Consider the following 13457-nt stretch of genomic DNA (forward strand, 5'->3'; position numbering starts at 1 on the left):
GCCAGTTTGCTTTGTGATTTCGTCTGCCTTTGCCAGTTTTTCAGCCTGCTCGCCTTTTCCTTTTCTGTCATTTTTCTTACATGTTTTTAAAACAATTACTTGTTACATTCTTCTCAAGTGGATCATGCATGCACGCTTGATATAGGAGCTTGCGTGTAGGCTGTGAAGATGCGCTAATGTCCAGCCAGAGTTTTCAACCATTTATGGCAGTAACAATCAAGCTGATGTGAATGCCTTAAAGAGTTTCCTGAAAAATAATCGAGTGGATGAAAATGATGTTATTATTCCTCTGCTACGCGCCCTAAAGATACAGAATATAGATGACGAAAAGGAAAGACGACCCTTTGTCTTAAACACTCCAGATTTAGCATCCTGGCTTGTGCCAATAAAGATGGATTACCTGTCTACATCTGGAGTTCCGTGTTAATCTGGCAAATGCCAGACTTTTCGCATTCCAAAGTTGACGTTCGATCGCCAGGAGCGAAAGCTCCCTCACTTTCATGGCTCTTATCTCAGGAAAAAAATGGAAAAAGACGAAAACAACCGAGGAATCAGCAGATTTCCTGATGGTGTGAACAAAGAGGTATGAAGGTTTCATCCTTTCATCTTCTTTTTGGTTCTCCAGTTTTAATCTGGTGCACAGTTTGTTGGCCATGCGATGCTTGATTTCCTCACGGTCCCTTGAGAAATAAAACTCTGTCTCTGTAGCTAAACAGAACACGTTCTCCTTTCGTTTCGAGCAACGAGAGTATTTCCTTACTTCGGATTGTCGTGCTACGTGAGGATGATTACATCGGACATGCCGGGAAGAGCTCGAAGATAGCAAAGCGATGGAAAAATCACTCGTTGTTATGTGTTGGAATCGATTATGGTTTGTTATCTTGGCCGGGTTTCTCCTTTGGTTCGTATTGATCTCGTTGTTCCGTGCAAATCCTATCCGTTTAGTAAATTATAGCCCGATATATCTTGCCGAGAATTACACTCAGAGCAGCATCGTATGGAGCGATGATGCAAATACTGAAGGCGAGATTAGAAGACCGTTCGAGGGCATAAGATTTAAGGAAGATGCTCCGGATAGTTCCTCCGTCGAAGGCGTTATGAACAGGACTCATAGTTCGCTTCCTAGTTCGGAGATTGCAGAAGAAAAGACAATTAGGGAAAATGGAGAAGCTGATTCGATGTCCTGCGAAGGGCGACGCGTTTACATTCACAAGCTGCCGAGGCAGTTCAATGAAGACCTCCTCAGGCAGTGCAAGTCGCTTAGTACTTGGATGAATATGTGCGACTCGTTAGCGAACTTCGGTCTTGGTCCTCGGCTTGCCAATTCCAATAAGGTTCTAGGAAAAACTGGTTGGTATGCCACTAATCAGTTCTCATTGGAGGTCATTTTTCACAACAGGATGAAACAGTACAAGTGCTTGACCAGTGACTCCTCGGTTGCTTCGGCAATTTTCGTGCCCTATTACGTGGGCCTCGATGTGGCTAGATACCTGTGGAATTCTAACAGAACCTTGAGAGATGCTGGTTCGCTCGATCTTGTCCGGTGGCTCAGAAGACGTTCGGAGTGGAATGTCATGGGCGGAAAGGATCATTTCCTAGTCGCTGGGAGAATTGTTTGGGATTTCAGGAGAGAAAACGACCGACTCTCCGATTGGGGTAGCAATCTCATGCTTTTGCCCGAATCGATGAACATGACCATATTAGTACTCGAGTCATCGCTTTTGCCTAAAGGTAACGATTTCGCTATACCATACCCCACCTACTTCCACCCTTCGAAGGACATCGAAGTAAGCCAATGGCAAAGCAGAATGAGAAGGCAAAAGAGGCGTTACTTGTTCTCGTTTGCGGGTGCCCCGAGGAAAAACCTATCTAACTCTATCCGTGACGAGATCATCAGCCAATGCGGTGCTTCGAGAAGGAAATGCAAGCTGTTGGAATGCAATTCCAGGGGAAACAAGTGTCACAAGCCGATTTTCTTGATGAAGCTGTTTCAAAGCTCCATCTTCTGCTTGCAACCTCCTGGGGATTCGTATACCAGAAGGTCGGCCTTCGACTCTATCTTGTCAGGGTGCATTCCTGTTTTCTTCCACAGCGGTTCGGCTTATGAGCAATACAAGTGGCATTTGCCGGGCGATCACTCCAAATATTCCGTGTTCATACCGGAGAATCAGGTAAAAGACGGGAAGGTCGCAATCGAGAAGCTATTGCTTCGGATTCCGCAGAAGGATGTATCGGCCATGCGAGGGGAGGTGATACGGCTCATTCCGACGATTCTGTATGCCGATCCGACGTCTGAACTAGAGAACCTGGAAGATGCATTTGATGTATCAGTAAAAGGGGTTCTTGAAAGGGTCCAGAGGATTAGAGAAGAGAGTTTAGGCTAGAAAGAACTCCATACAATCTTTTGTTGTTATTCGGGGAACCTTAGATACTTGTGGCATGTAGGAAAAGACGATCATTCTGCTGTGCTGTACAGTCAGTCCAAATAAAACGAATAGGAGGGGGTAGCAATTTCATCTACATACGCGGACTTCCATTCATTCATTGGCTTTCGTTCATTCATGCACAAACCAGTGTTCTGATCTCTCGTTCCAGATATGTCTTCCTTTTTCTGGGTTCACGAGAGGGAAGATCGACTCTGTACCCTGGCGAGAAGAAGGCAGTGTTCCTTTTCTTGCTTAATCAAATAAATCGGAACAGAAGTCAAAACAAAGCGTTTGTAGTCCAACGGTTAGGATAATTGCCTTCCAAGCAATAGACCCGGGTTCGACTCCCGGCAAACGCAGCTTCTCCCTTCAGTTTTTTCGATTTTTTCTTCTCCCTTCTCCTGCACCCAACATGTTCATTTTCGCCCCCAGTCTAGACGACATCGTACGAGGACAAAGCACTGCCAGAAATGACAAAAAGGTGCCGTCCCCGAATTTCTGCCTCCTTTCCTTTCCTTTCCTTTCCTTTCTGGGCACAAAATCCACAACCAATCATAGCCCCCAGAAAATATCCCACGGGCCCCAATCCCCGAGCCAATCAAAACGGAAGCCGACACGTTTCCTATGTATCCCCGATGTGATGTTCCGATGGCCTCCCAAGTCCTCTGAGATGGAGGAGAACACCGAACTCCCTCGCGTGAACCAGATAGACATTCGCCGCCGAAATCAAAACCCCAAAGAGGCCCCCCCGGCCCTCCCCGTCAGGGGCATCCCCGTCTTTGCACTCCGCGATCGGGACAACGTAAAAGGACCCCTCCGTGTCCCACGCCACTTCCTGCTTGTGGCCAAGACGAAATCGCGCTCTGATTCTCAGGAAAAAGACGCGGGACTCATTCCCGACCTCAAGATATGGCGCCTCGCTCTCCTCCTCCTCTCCCTCCCCCGCGCCACTGAACTTCCGCCGCTACCCCCCGACTTTCATGGCCGGCACGAGCTCCTCCTTCGCGCCGCGCGCCGCCGGGCTCTCCCGGGGACTCCGGGTCTCCGGAGCCCCGCTCTCCGTCCGGATCCCGACGCGGTGCCGCGGGATCGCCACCTGCAAGCCGGGCGAGCTCGGCCTCGCCGCCGAGGCCCCGTCCTGCATCTACGTCGGCCCCATCGAGACGGCCAGCAAGGAGACGCTCGAAGCTCTCTATCGTCAGGTTGGCAAGTTCGCTGCGATTGTTTTGGTTATCGCCTCTTTTCTGGAGGAGTGGGAGTTAATTGTGCGGAGAGGATACCCATCGAATTGTAGTAACCGTTTACATATATATATATTCGTTCATCGATGTCCGAATTCACTTCGTGATTTGCTTGATACTATCTCTTTTCTCGTGTTCCGGTCGTTCTTAGAGCATTATCGGACTGTTCTCCAACATCTGCCGTAGGACCGTTTGCTTGTGCAAAATCTTTTATCGAATTCCACTGGTGTTGGGGCGCGTTAGCTAATCTTCAGAAGCGGCATGTACTGAGCTTCTGAGTTTTGGGGGGTTCTTCACAACCGAATCGTTCTGTTAGAATGTTTCTGTGGCTTGTTGAATATCAGCATGGACTTTCTTTCTTCTTCTTCTTCTTCTTCTTTTTTTTTTGGTGATTATTGTCATTTTAATAATCCGTGACAGTCTGAGGGAGGAATTCACATCTTGGTCTTTGTCCTAGGCACGAGATGCGTACTACAGCGGCAAGCCTCTCATAGTCGACGACATGTTTGATCGAGTGGAGGTAAAACTAGCGCAGCATTTCGATTCGCAACATTTAGTTGCGATGCTCGAATCGTCCTCTTTTTTGTCTCTTGGAGTCTTGGTCTTCTCCTTCCTTACTTACCATTATGATTCTGAACAGTTAAAACTCCGGTGGTACGGGTCCGATTCGGTTGTCAAGTATCCTCGCTGCAGTCTCAGGCGACAATCGGTGTATGCAGATGCAGAGGTAATCATCTCTGAAGCTTCATGTGCAGTAAAATGTTCAGGTGTAGCGTGGAAGGCCTACATAGTACCTCTATCTGTTTGGATGTATCAATATCGAATTAGTTCTTGGCAAAACGATTCGCATACGTCACTTACCGAAATTACACACGCATGTGGGGGGTGCGCACATGTGCACTCTGTGATTGGTTATCCACCGTTTGTGAGCACCAGCCATGTCTGCTTTTTTCATCCTCTTCTGATGTCACGACTCTATAGGAATCATCTTACCATTCGTTTCGGCATTTCCTCCACCTTTTTTTCCGGTGCCATGCGGTTCTATAGGAACAATTATGAAATATCCCTGTCCACCTCTCTTTCATGGTGGAAATCAAGATTCTTTCTTTGAGGCTATTAATAGATTTTAATTTGAAAAAGCTCGCTTTACATTTTTTCTTCACTACAAGATTGATTGACATGGACGTAGGGCAGGAAGATTTGTCTCAGGCTTTTGCCCTTGCCATCATATGGATTCTGTTTCTGGCATTTGGAGGCTCGGCATTTATCGTGCCAGTAGTTTACACTGTTGGTCTGGCTTATCAAGATCCATTTAACTCGGGGATTTACCATGGCACACAAGGCTCTGCACTAGGATTTCTCTCTGCGGTTAATGGCTTTCTTCTCATGGCATCAGGATCACTTGTTGGATATCCAATCGTTTCAGCTTCTGGTAATATACCTTGGCCCAATGCTTCGTGTGTGGTGTTGCTATACTGATGAAGTACCACAAAATTTACTAATTAAGATTTCTATGTTTGTGGTAGATAGTTTCAGATTTTTCCTTTCTTTTCCTTTGAAAGCAAATTGACTTTCTTCTGTTGTTATTTTCTCTCGACAAGTCTCGATTGAAGTTTTCATAATCATCTACCGGAGTATGGTACTCTCATATTTGGGCATACTACTCCAGAATTGTTGGCATTGGAGTCACGTGACTTCTAATGAACGAAGAATTCATAAGCTGAACGCGATAACATGAGTCATGAGGTCTTCTTAGGTACTTGGACAAAAATTAGGTTGTTATTGTGGTCAGCACATAGATTACTGGACTTACGGTAGACATGTGAGGACAACTGATTTATTTTTGTAAATGAACTTTTCAAGAAGCAGGAGCCAAGAATATGCACATGAATGATTAAAAGTCTGCCTGGGTTGATTTCCGAAATGCCTAGAAACATAAGCAGTCATATGTATTGTTGAGGAACATCTTCAGGTCAACATAACTTTGAGTGCTTCAATTTGAGGAAGATAATTGTTTGATGTGTCTCTTTCCTTGCATGTCAGTGAACAGCAGTTGTTAGAATTGCACACAATGTGATCGTTCTGTCAAGTTCTTTGAAAAATATAGTTCTTTCATGGTTATTGCACAGAGAATCATTTACGCAATCTTTTTGTTCTCATAGTTGGAGCACTTCTGGGCTTGTGGAGGAAAGACTTGGTAGCTTTGAAAGGGGCTTGTCCAAATTGTGGAGAAGAGGTATTTCTTAGCATGTCTTTGACTGTTTTCGGTCTTGAAGTGATTGGATCACTTTGCTTTTCACTTTCCTTTAAGCCTACATCTGCAACAAATGTAGGACTTTGCAATATTTATTTAGTCATGTTATTTGGTCAAATTTAGTCGCTGCTTCACATTTGTACCTTTTTGCAGGTTTTTGCATTCGTGAGGTCAGACAAATCTAGTAGCTCACCTCATAGAGCTGATTGTCACGTTTGTGAAAGCACTTTAGAGTTCCGCACCAAGATTGAGGTACTGACATGCCTGTATATTAACTGATCCTCTCATGTTTTCTTAGGTTATGATCATTTTCTTCCGTCTGTACCTTTGGACATGTCGGTACTCGGCATAGGAACAAAACGGGTTATAGTGTGCATCACTTGTGGAAGTGGCTCCTTGGATTTCTTTGATTGTTTCACAGAAGCGCTCAAAACTTTTGGATGCTCTCCTTAATATGCAGCTATATTCAGGATCAACGTTCTCTAATTATGTTGACTATATACATCATGATCATGTCCAATCATAATATTGAGAACTTGAGCTGGAATGACCAATTGAAAGTTTATTGAAGAGAAACGGATTAGAGAACTTTTTCACTGCATGGTTCTTAACTTCCTTTTACCAAATCTCACTGATAGCAATCTGAATACTAAAAAACATATCGCGGGTAAAGAAGGAAGAATCTCCTCTTCGTAAGTCTATATTAGCCTTGCTTTTACAAAGGTCAACAAATTTTCTGAAATTAAATCTTTCCTGCCATGGAAACACCCATTGATAAATTTGTTATATTGTAATCTGAAAGCTGGTTCATTGAGCTATATTGTAATTTGAAAGCGCTGCCCTTTTTTTCTCTGAGTAGTTTGTGATGCATCAATTAATTTGTTATGTCTTCATCTTGCAGCAACCTGTCTCAATATTAGGCAGACGATGGGTTTATGGTCGTGTATACCTTGTTGCTCGGAGAGGCAGGACTCGACGCCAAAGATGCATCTGAAATGTTTTCCAAGGCATATCCGAACTGTCATTGCATTTTGTACAGCGCCGGAATTTCTTCATTTATGTCCAGGTTGGCGGGGTACGTCGAAATTGGCTTACCTTAAAAGCAGTTGTTAGTTGTCGTATTTCTGATACCGTAGAATAGTTACGATGTAGCCGCCTCCTTATAGGACACAATATGTCAGAGCAAGGTTCGATCTTTCCTTCGTATTGTGTTCTGGAACATCAAAATTTTGAAGTACTGGTATAAAGAGTTGAGTTCATTTCACTTTATTACTTTTCTCAGTTTTGTTATGTCTTAGTGGGCAGCAAATCCACGTGGCCTTTTTTTAATATTGTAACGTGAGATGGAAATAAAAATAAAGTCGCGTGGCATTTTTCCATCAATGTTAAAATAGAGGAAAAAGTACCAAAAAAGTTTTAAACGTATTGCATTGGTACCAATTCAGTTCTAAACATTTCAATTGGATAAATTTAGTCCTAAATCTTTTCACATTAGTACAAATTCAGTCCATTCGGCTAATTCATGTCGGAAATCGCTGACGTGGACGCCAGTTGTCCGACATGGCACAGTCGGCGCTGACGTGGATAATTTTTAATAATTTTTTTGAATTTTTTTTTTTTTTTCCTTTCTTCTCCTTGGGCATGTGGCCACCGGCCACAAGTGAGGGTCACCTTCGCCGGTGAGGGCGAGGGTTGGACCCTCGCAACCTAGGCGAGAGCGGCCATCGCTAGATTTGGCGAGGGCTGGACCCTTGCAGCCTAAGAGAAGATCGCCCTCACGGGTTGCCTTTGCAAGCGAGGGCTGGACTATCGCTGCCTGGACGAGTAACATCTAATTCATTTCATGACAAAAGCCATCTTCAACTTTTCTTCCCATGTCGAACGCTATCTTCACATTTCAAAAACCCGCAATTATTCTTCTCACCTTTTTAAATAGATTTCAAATTGCATCTACGCATAATTTATTAAATTGTCATTTTATTTTCCAAACTACTCCCATCTCCAAAGAAATCCTCCCTACCGCTACCTCTCTTCCTCTCCATTGACCTTAGCTTGATCCGGTGGCCGTGGCTGAGCTTTCCTACAGAGTTCGTGAGCTAGTTGCAGAGGTTCACGGCCGTTTGTGGCCTTCTTCAGCTCAAGACCGATTTGGCACAGTCGCAACCACAACTGTGGGCTCAAGGTCGAGCTCACGTGGCCTCGCCGTTCACAAGCCGAAAACAATCTTCTCACAAACAAAGATAAGAATGCGCAAGTCTTATGCGTTGGGGTCAAGCTGGCGTCTAGCGGCGGCTCGACTATGTGGGGGTGACTCCGTATAATCAACCGTGTTGTGTTGTTGTGTGCGATAAGAGTGAGCATGGTTCCAGGTTCTACTCTGAAACCTGAGAACCTGACCAATGGGAACATGTAGGTTCCAGGTTTCAAGATATGCAGGGTAGGTTCTAGGTTCTAAAAATTGGAGAATCTGTTTTGACGGGTAGGTTCCAGGTTTTAGGTAGGTAGAATTTGAAACTTGAACCTATCTTCTCATGATCCCCTGGTATTTCATGGCATTAGATGATAAGTGTATAATCTAGAATCACTAATCTGAGCTTTTATTTTATGACTTGTGTCACGCCCCGAACCCTACGGCACGCGACAACCTTACCGAGGTCGATTCAGTGTGACGTCCCAGGACGCGTCGCCGACCCAAAACCCAAAACAGAGAATAATGCACATGCGGAAGCAACATAACACCCGTACAATATAAAACAACATGACCAAAGATAGCAGAAATACTATAAATACAACTTGCATTAATAACAGGGATATACAATATCCATTCATACTGAACTATACACCAACCAAAAATGGGTCAACGGCCACTAACATCAAAAAGGGTATGTGGCTCGGGCGGTCATGCACTATCTAAAAAGGGCTCCTATAAAAAAGTATCGGCCCTACCTAACTATGGTCAAGGCTAAACCTAAGCAACCAATCCGAGTCGGATCTGGAGGACTCAGACGAATCGTCCGACGACTCGGACTCAGAATCCATCGAATCCGGCTCGGACTCGGCGTCCACTGACTCCTCCCCGGAATCATCCTCCGGCTCTAGCTCCTGCTCCATGGGCTCCGGCTCCGGCTCGATATCGGACTCCCAGTCCATCGGCCCCTCTCCCTCGGACTCGGTATCCATCTCGATGATGACTGGCTGGGCGCCAGAATCCTCCTCGGACGTGGCAGCGGGGCTCACGACCTCTCCATCGGCGGCCTGCGGATCCGGCTGGCCTAAAATGTCAAACAGGACGTCGAAGGTCCTAAGAGGTCCATGGGTGCCGAACTGGTCCCGAAAACACCAAGCGAGGTAAGGATGGGCCCGGAAATGTGGCCCGCCCTCGTCGACCCAAACTATATTGTAATACCTAATATAAGACTCCCCGTTCCCTACGAGATGCTCTGTCACCGATTGCTCTATGTGATACGGGATCCCAAAACGAAGCGGCACATCTACCATCTTCAGGGTCGGGGGTCTGAAAAGTGGGGTTTAAATAACAATGAGAATAAATCTCAGCGAGTAGGCCCCCTAAACCTAAACTAGGCTAACATGCACCTCCTGACAAGCACTAAACAAACACATAATCCAGAATATAAAGGACTTAGGCCCTCGGGCCCAAATCCAATACTTAATTGACCCTGCAGGTTAGGCACTTGATATTCGCAATAATAACACAGAACCCAATCGTGGCACATACATAACATCACTTGGCCACAACGTATGTCATGCATCTACTCATGCTCATGCTCATACTCGTGCTCATCGATGCACTCTTGCACACTTACACACATGCCATTTCTCAATTCTCCTCCGACCCGCGTAAAACGCATCAGGTCTATCACTTCGAGATCGATCTCTGGCCCGCGTAAAACGCATCAGGTTGGCCATCTTTCGGTAGTCCGGGCATCGTCCTGCGTAACACGCCTCAGGACGGGTTCAATACCCCGCGTAAAACGCATCAGCGCTTTATGTGATCACACGTCCACAATCACCAATTATTATCTGAACCCCGCGTAAAACGCATCAGGGCAATTTAGGTGATCACATGCTCATGTCATTCGTGCACACTCGCATATGCACATGTTATGCCAATGCTCGATATGCACACTCATGGCCATACGTTCACACTCGGGCATCCATGAAATTTACAATGGGCATTCAATTTCACAAAACCACTTGTTCAATTCACACCGCAATATGCTCAATTCAACATGTCAACAAGCCCAACTAATCAAATCATTCAATCCAGCCATGGCACATACTTGGCACACGAATTCACGAAATTAGATCATTAAAATTTCACAAGTCCATGATCCCCAAGGCTCCCTCAAGTCACGGCCACACAAGTACCCAATATGTCATCAAAATACTAACGTCAAGTCGCGTTCAATTCAACCTCCTCATGGTCCATTCACAATACACTTGGCAATTTACATTAAGACCATGATTAATCAAATATGGCCCAAATCCAATCTACACCAAATCAGCCATGAACAGTCCACCCTAGGTCACCATTTCACTTCCAAATCAGCACAATGAACCTCCAAAATCACCACAAGGTCAGCCACTACACGGCCACACAATGCACCCAATAGTAATCCACATAATAGCGTAAATCAAGTCCACCATGATCAGCCAACAACCAGCCCGTTCTAGGCCACCAAATCACATTTAAATCATCACATTAGGCTCTCATAATCACCACATTTCCAGCCTAACTCACAGCCCACACATTGCGCCCATTTAATCCACATAATGGCCCGAATCGAATCCACAATAAACAGCCACCGATCAGCCCATTCTAGGCCATCATATCACACTTAAATCATCACACTAAACTCCCAAATTCACCACATAATCAGCCTAAGCACCAGCCAACAGATTAACCCCTAAAATACCCTAAATAACCCCTAAAACTCATCTAGAAATGTACATTAGCTTAACTAGGGTTTAGGGTTGTACTCACTAGGTTTCTTAAGCTCCAAGGAGGCCGAACAAGGTGATGAGGGCGGCTGATCACGGAACGGCGGCGGCGGCGCTCCGGCGTGGCTTGGCTTCTCACGGCCAAATGGAAGAGGAAATGGAGAGGGAGTGAGGCGTGAGAGTGGGGGAGTGAATGGAGAGGGGAGTGGCCGGTGATGGTGAGGAATGAGGGGAGGAAGAGATTGAGGGAGAGTTTTATCCAAATTGGTGAGTGGGGGTTGGTGAACTACTTCCCCAAAAATGATCATCTTGTCCTCAATTCAAGGGCTTGGATTGATTCTTGCCAAAATATCTAGGGGCAACATGGTCCATGATTTTTCAGCATTATTGGGGGTTGATTAGTCCATTTTTAATCCCCAAAATTCGGAACCCATGCATAGGCTTAGGGGCAAAACGGTAATTTTTCGTTCCTGGGCCAAATTTTCAATTTTTGACTATACCGATCCCAAATATAATTGGCCACATTAATACGACGTCGTCCTTGCAAAATAGACGCGTACGTCCACGAAATTCGACACCGAAGTCCGGATTCAATTCCACGATCAATTTTACTCAAATGCGATTTTAGCGTCTCTCACTAGCGGGCGGCTGTTTAGGGGTTACGTGTATCGACTTAGGATTACTCGAGTCGTGACAGTCTCGATCTCTAAGAGAACGCGAGGATTTATCGCTAGTTCCGGGGGTTGCGATCGTTCGGAATAGGTTCGGGATTGCTCGCCACGCGTACTCTCGGTCGTGCGGAATCACCCGCTATCCGATAGTACGTTGTTGGCCAAACCAAATCCGTCACCCTCCTTGGATCAGCCCGCATTGGCCCAAAATATTCCCTCGTCGTTCCTCGGAATCGGACTCGATTCACGGTCGAGTTCTTAGGTCCACGTATCGTTTTCCTAGTTAGTCATTCCCTATTGGTCAGTATCCCGAGAATGATCAGTTCAGGGCGAACCTCACCAAAACAAAATGAGAAACAACCATCCATTTCATTGATCACGAAAGTGGGTCGAATTCAGGATGTTACAACTTGTTAATGTTTCATATTTTTCGTGTGTCTAAATATAAGTTGTGGTTAATAAATCATATCAGTAAGTGGTGGTTATTAAAAGTGATGATTCACTGTGATTATTCAATTAATAATACAGGTTGAACCTGAGTAAACTCTGGAATCAACCCTCGAACCTGTGATAGGGTAAGTTCCAAGTTCCAAAAAATGAGAAACCTATTATCATGGGTGAAACCCATACGGAACATGGAACTGCTCACCCCTAGTATCGATTTACACAATGACGTCTCATTTTAGTTATATTTATTTGAATCATAATACCAGGAAAACTAGTCTTTTGTATTCTCTTTGATGAATGACGAGCTTGTTCAGTATTATTGCGTTCATTTTTTTTTTGTTTAACTAAAAATGCAATAAAAATAAGAACCTGTTAGATCTTGGAACCTACCCTGAAACTTGTGACAGGGTAGCTTTTAGGTTCCAGGTTCCGACGGGTAGGTTCTAGATTCTAAAAAATGGGAAATCTGTACTCGATGGTAGGTTTCAGGTTCCATATGAAACCTATAAGGAACTTGAAACCGCTCACCCCTAGCATGCGAGTAGAGTGAAAGGGTAGGGGAAGAAAGTGGGAAAAAGGGGGTTTGGGCTGTAGAGTTTGGACGTGCTTAGTGGAAACGAGTCTTTTTAGGTTAAAGAGATGCAAAGTGTAAATTGCAAAATCCAAATTTTGCAATTATCTCCTTTTTTTTGTTCTTTTCATTTTTGCATTGAACACCTTTGCATTCGGATTCGAGTTTTCTTTCTCGGACAGGGTGTATAAATTTGTAAACTCTTTATATTAGGTTGGAATAGGTTTGCTTTATCGGTTGTGCGTTAATTTGACAAATAATCTTTATATCGATTCGGACATGAAATTTATAGATAATCGGATAGGCATATGATTTTTAATTTTGTGGTCTTCGCTTTATTGGGTTGATGCAACGGGACAAAGCCCGAAAGAGCTTACAGAAGAATGCTCTTGGGCGTGCAAAAAGCTTACTTGTGAATGATCGAACAAAATCAAAAGGGAACAAGCTTGAAGTTGAAGGTTCTCCAAAAGCATAGCTGACAAATCGATCGGCACATTTGTTGCTTTCTCTTGAGGACATGGGACATGCTGACCCCAACAAAAAGATTGTAGAAGCTTTGTAAATCCCTGTTTATCAGGTTGTCTCCTCGTACATGTTGGCTCCAGGCTTTCTTGCCCATGTGATTTCTCTTCGCATCTTGATCTTTAAAAACCAGATCATCGGGTCGGCAAAAAACTTTGTTGAAAAGTTTCCCTCATGTGGATCCAGATCATCCCAATGAAGCACCATCTCTATTTAAATGGAAGTATAGTAGACAGTGAATATTGCACCTAAGGAATAAATCGGGTGTGAGCCGGCACGAACCTGTACCAAACCGATCTTTGCATACCCGCAATCTCTAAGCACGTGAACTATAGTTTCGGGAAAAAGCAAAGGATATTCGCA

At 44.6% G+C, this 13457-nt stretch overlaps 2 protein-coding genes and 1 non-coding gene across 3 annotated transcripts; all 3 read left to right on the forward strand.

Annotated features, from left to right (window-relative positions):
• Positions 1-403: 403 nt before the first annotated feature.
• Positions 404-2472, forward strand: LOC115683916 (probable xyloglucan galactosyltransferase GT11). The gene is made up of 2 exons (XM_056309312.1): positions 404-583; positions 717-2472. The coding sequence occupies exon 2, from the start codon at positions 831-833 to the stop codon at positions 2382-2384; it is 1554 nt and encodes a 517-aa protein (XP_056165287.1). The 5' UTR covers positions 404-583; positions 717-830; the 3' UTR covers positions 2385-2472.
• Positions 2473-2713: 241 nt separating this feature from the next.
• TRNAG-UCC (transfer RNA glycine (anticodon UCC)) lies at positions 2714-2785 on the forward strand. The gene has a single exon. It is a non-coding gene; the product is annotated as a tRNA-Gly (tRNA).
• A 583-nt stretch (positions 2786-3368) lies between these two features.
• LOC115683927 (PGR5-like protein 1B, chloroplastic) lies at positions 3369-7024 on the forward strand. Its single transcript, XM_030608589.2, has 7 exons — positions 3369-3628; positions 4125-4187; positions 4308-4394; positions 4862-5099; positions 5830-5903; positions 6075-6173; positions 6823-7024. The coding sequence occupies exons 1-7, from the start codon at positions 3407-3409 to the stop codon at positions 6913-6915; spliced, it is 876 nt and encodes a 291-aa protein (XP_030464449.2). The 5' UTR covers positions 3369-3406; the 3' UTR covers positions 6916-7024.
• The last annotated feature ends 6433 nt before the right edge of the window (positions 7025-13457 follow it).

This window comes from Syzygium oleosum, unplaced genomic scaffold (genome assembly GCF_021117445.2).
Source record: "Syzygium oleosum isolate NSW1041296 unplaced genomic scaffold, Sole_v2.1 Sole_v2.03, whole genome shotgun sequence".
In the NCBI taxonomy this organism is placed as follows: domain Eukaryota; kingdom Viridiplantae; phylum Streptophyta; class Magnoliopsida; order Myrtales; family Myrtaceae; genus Syzygium; species Syzygium oleosum.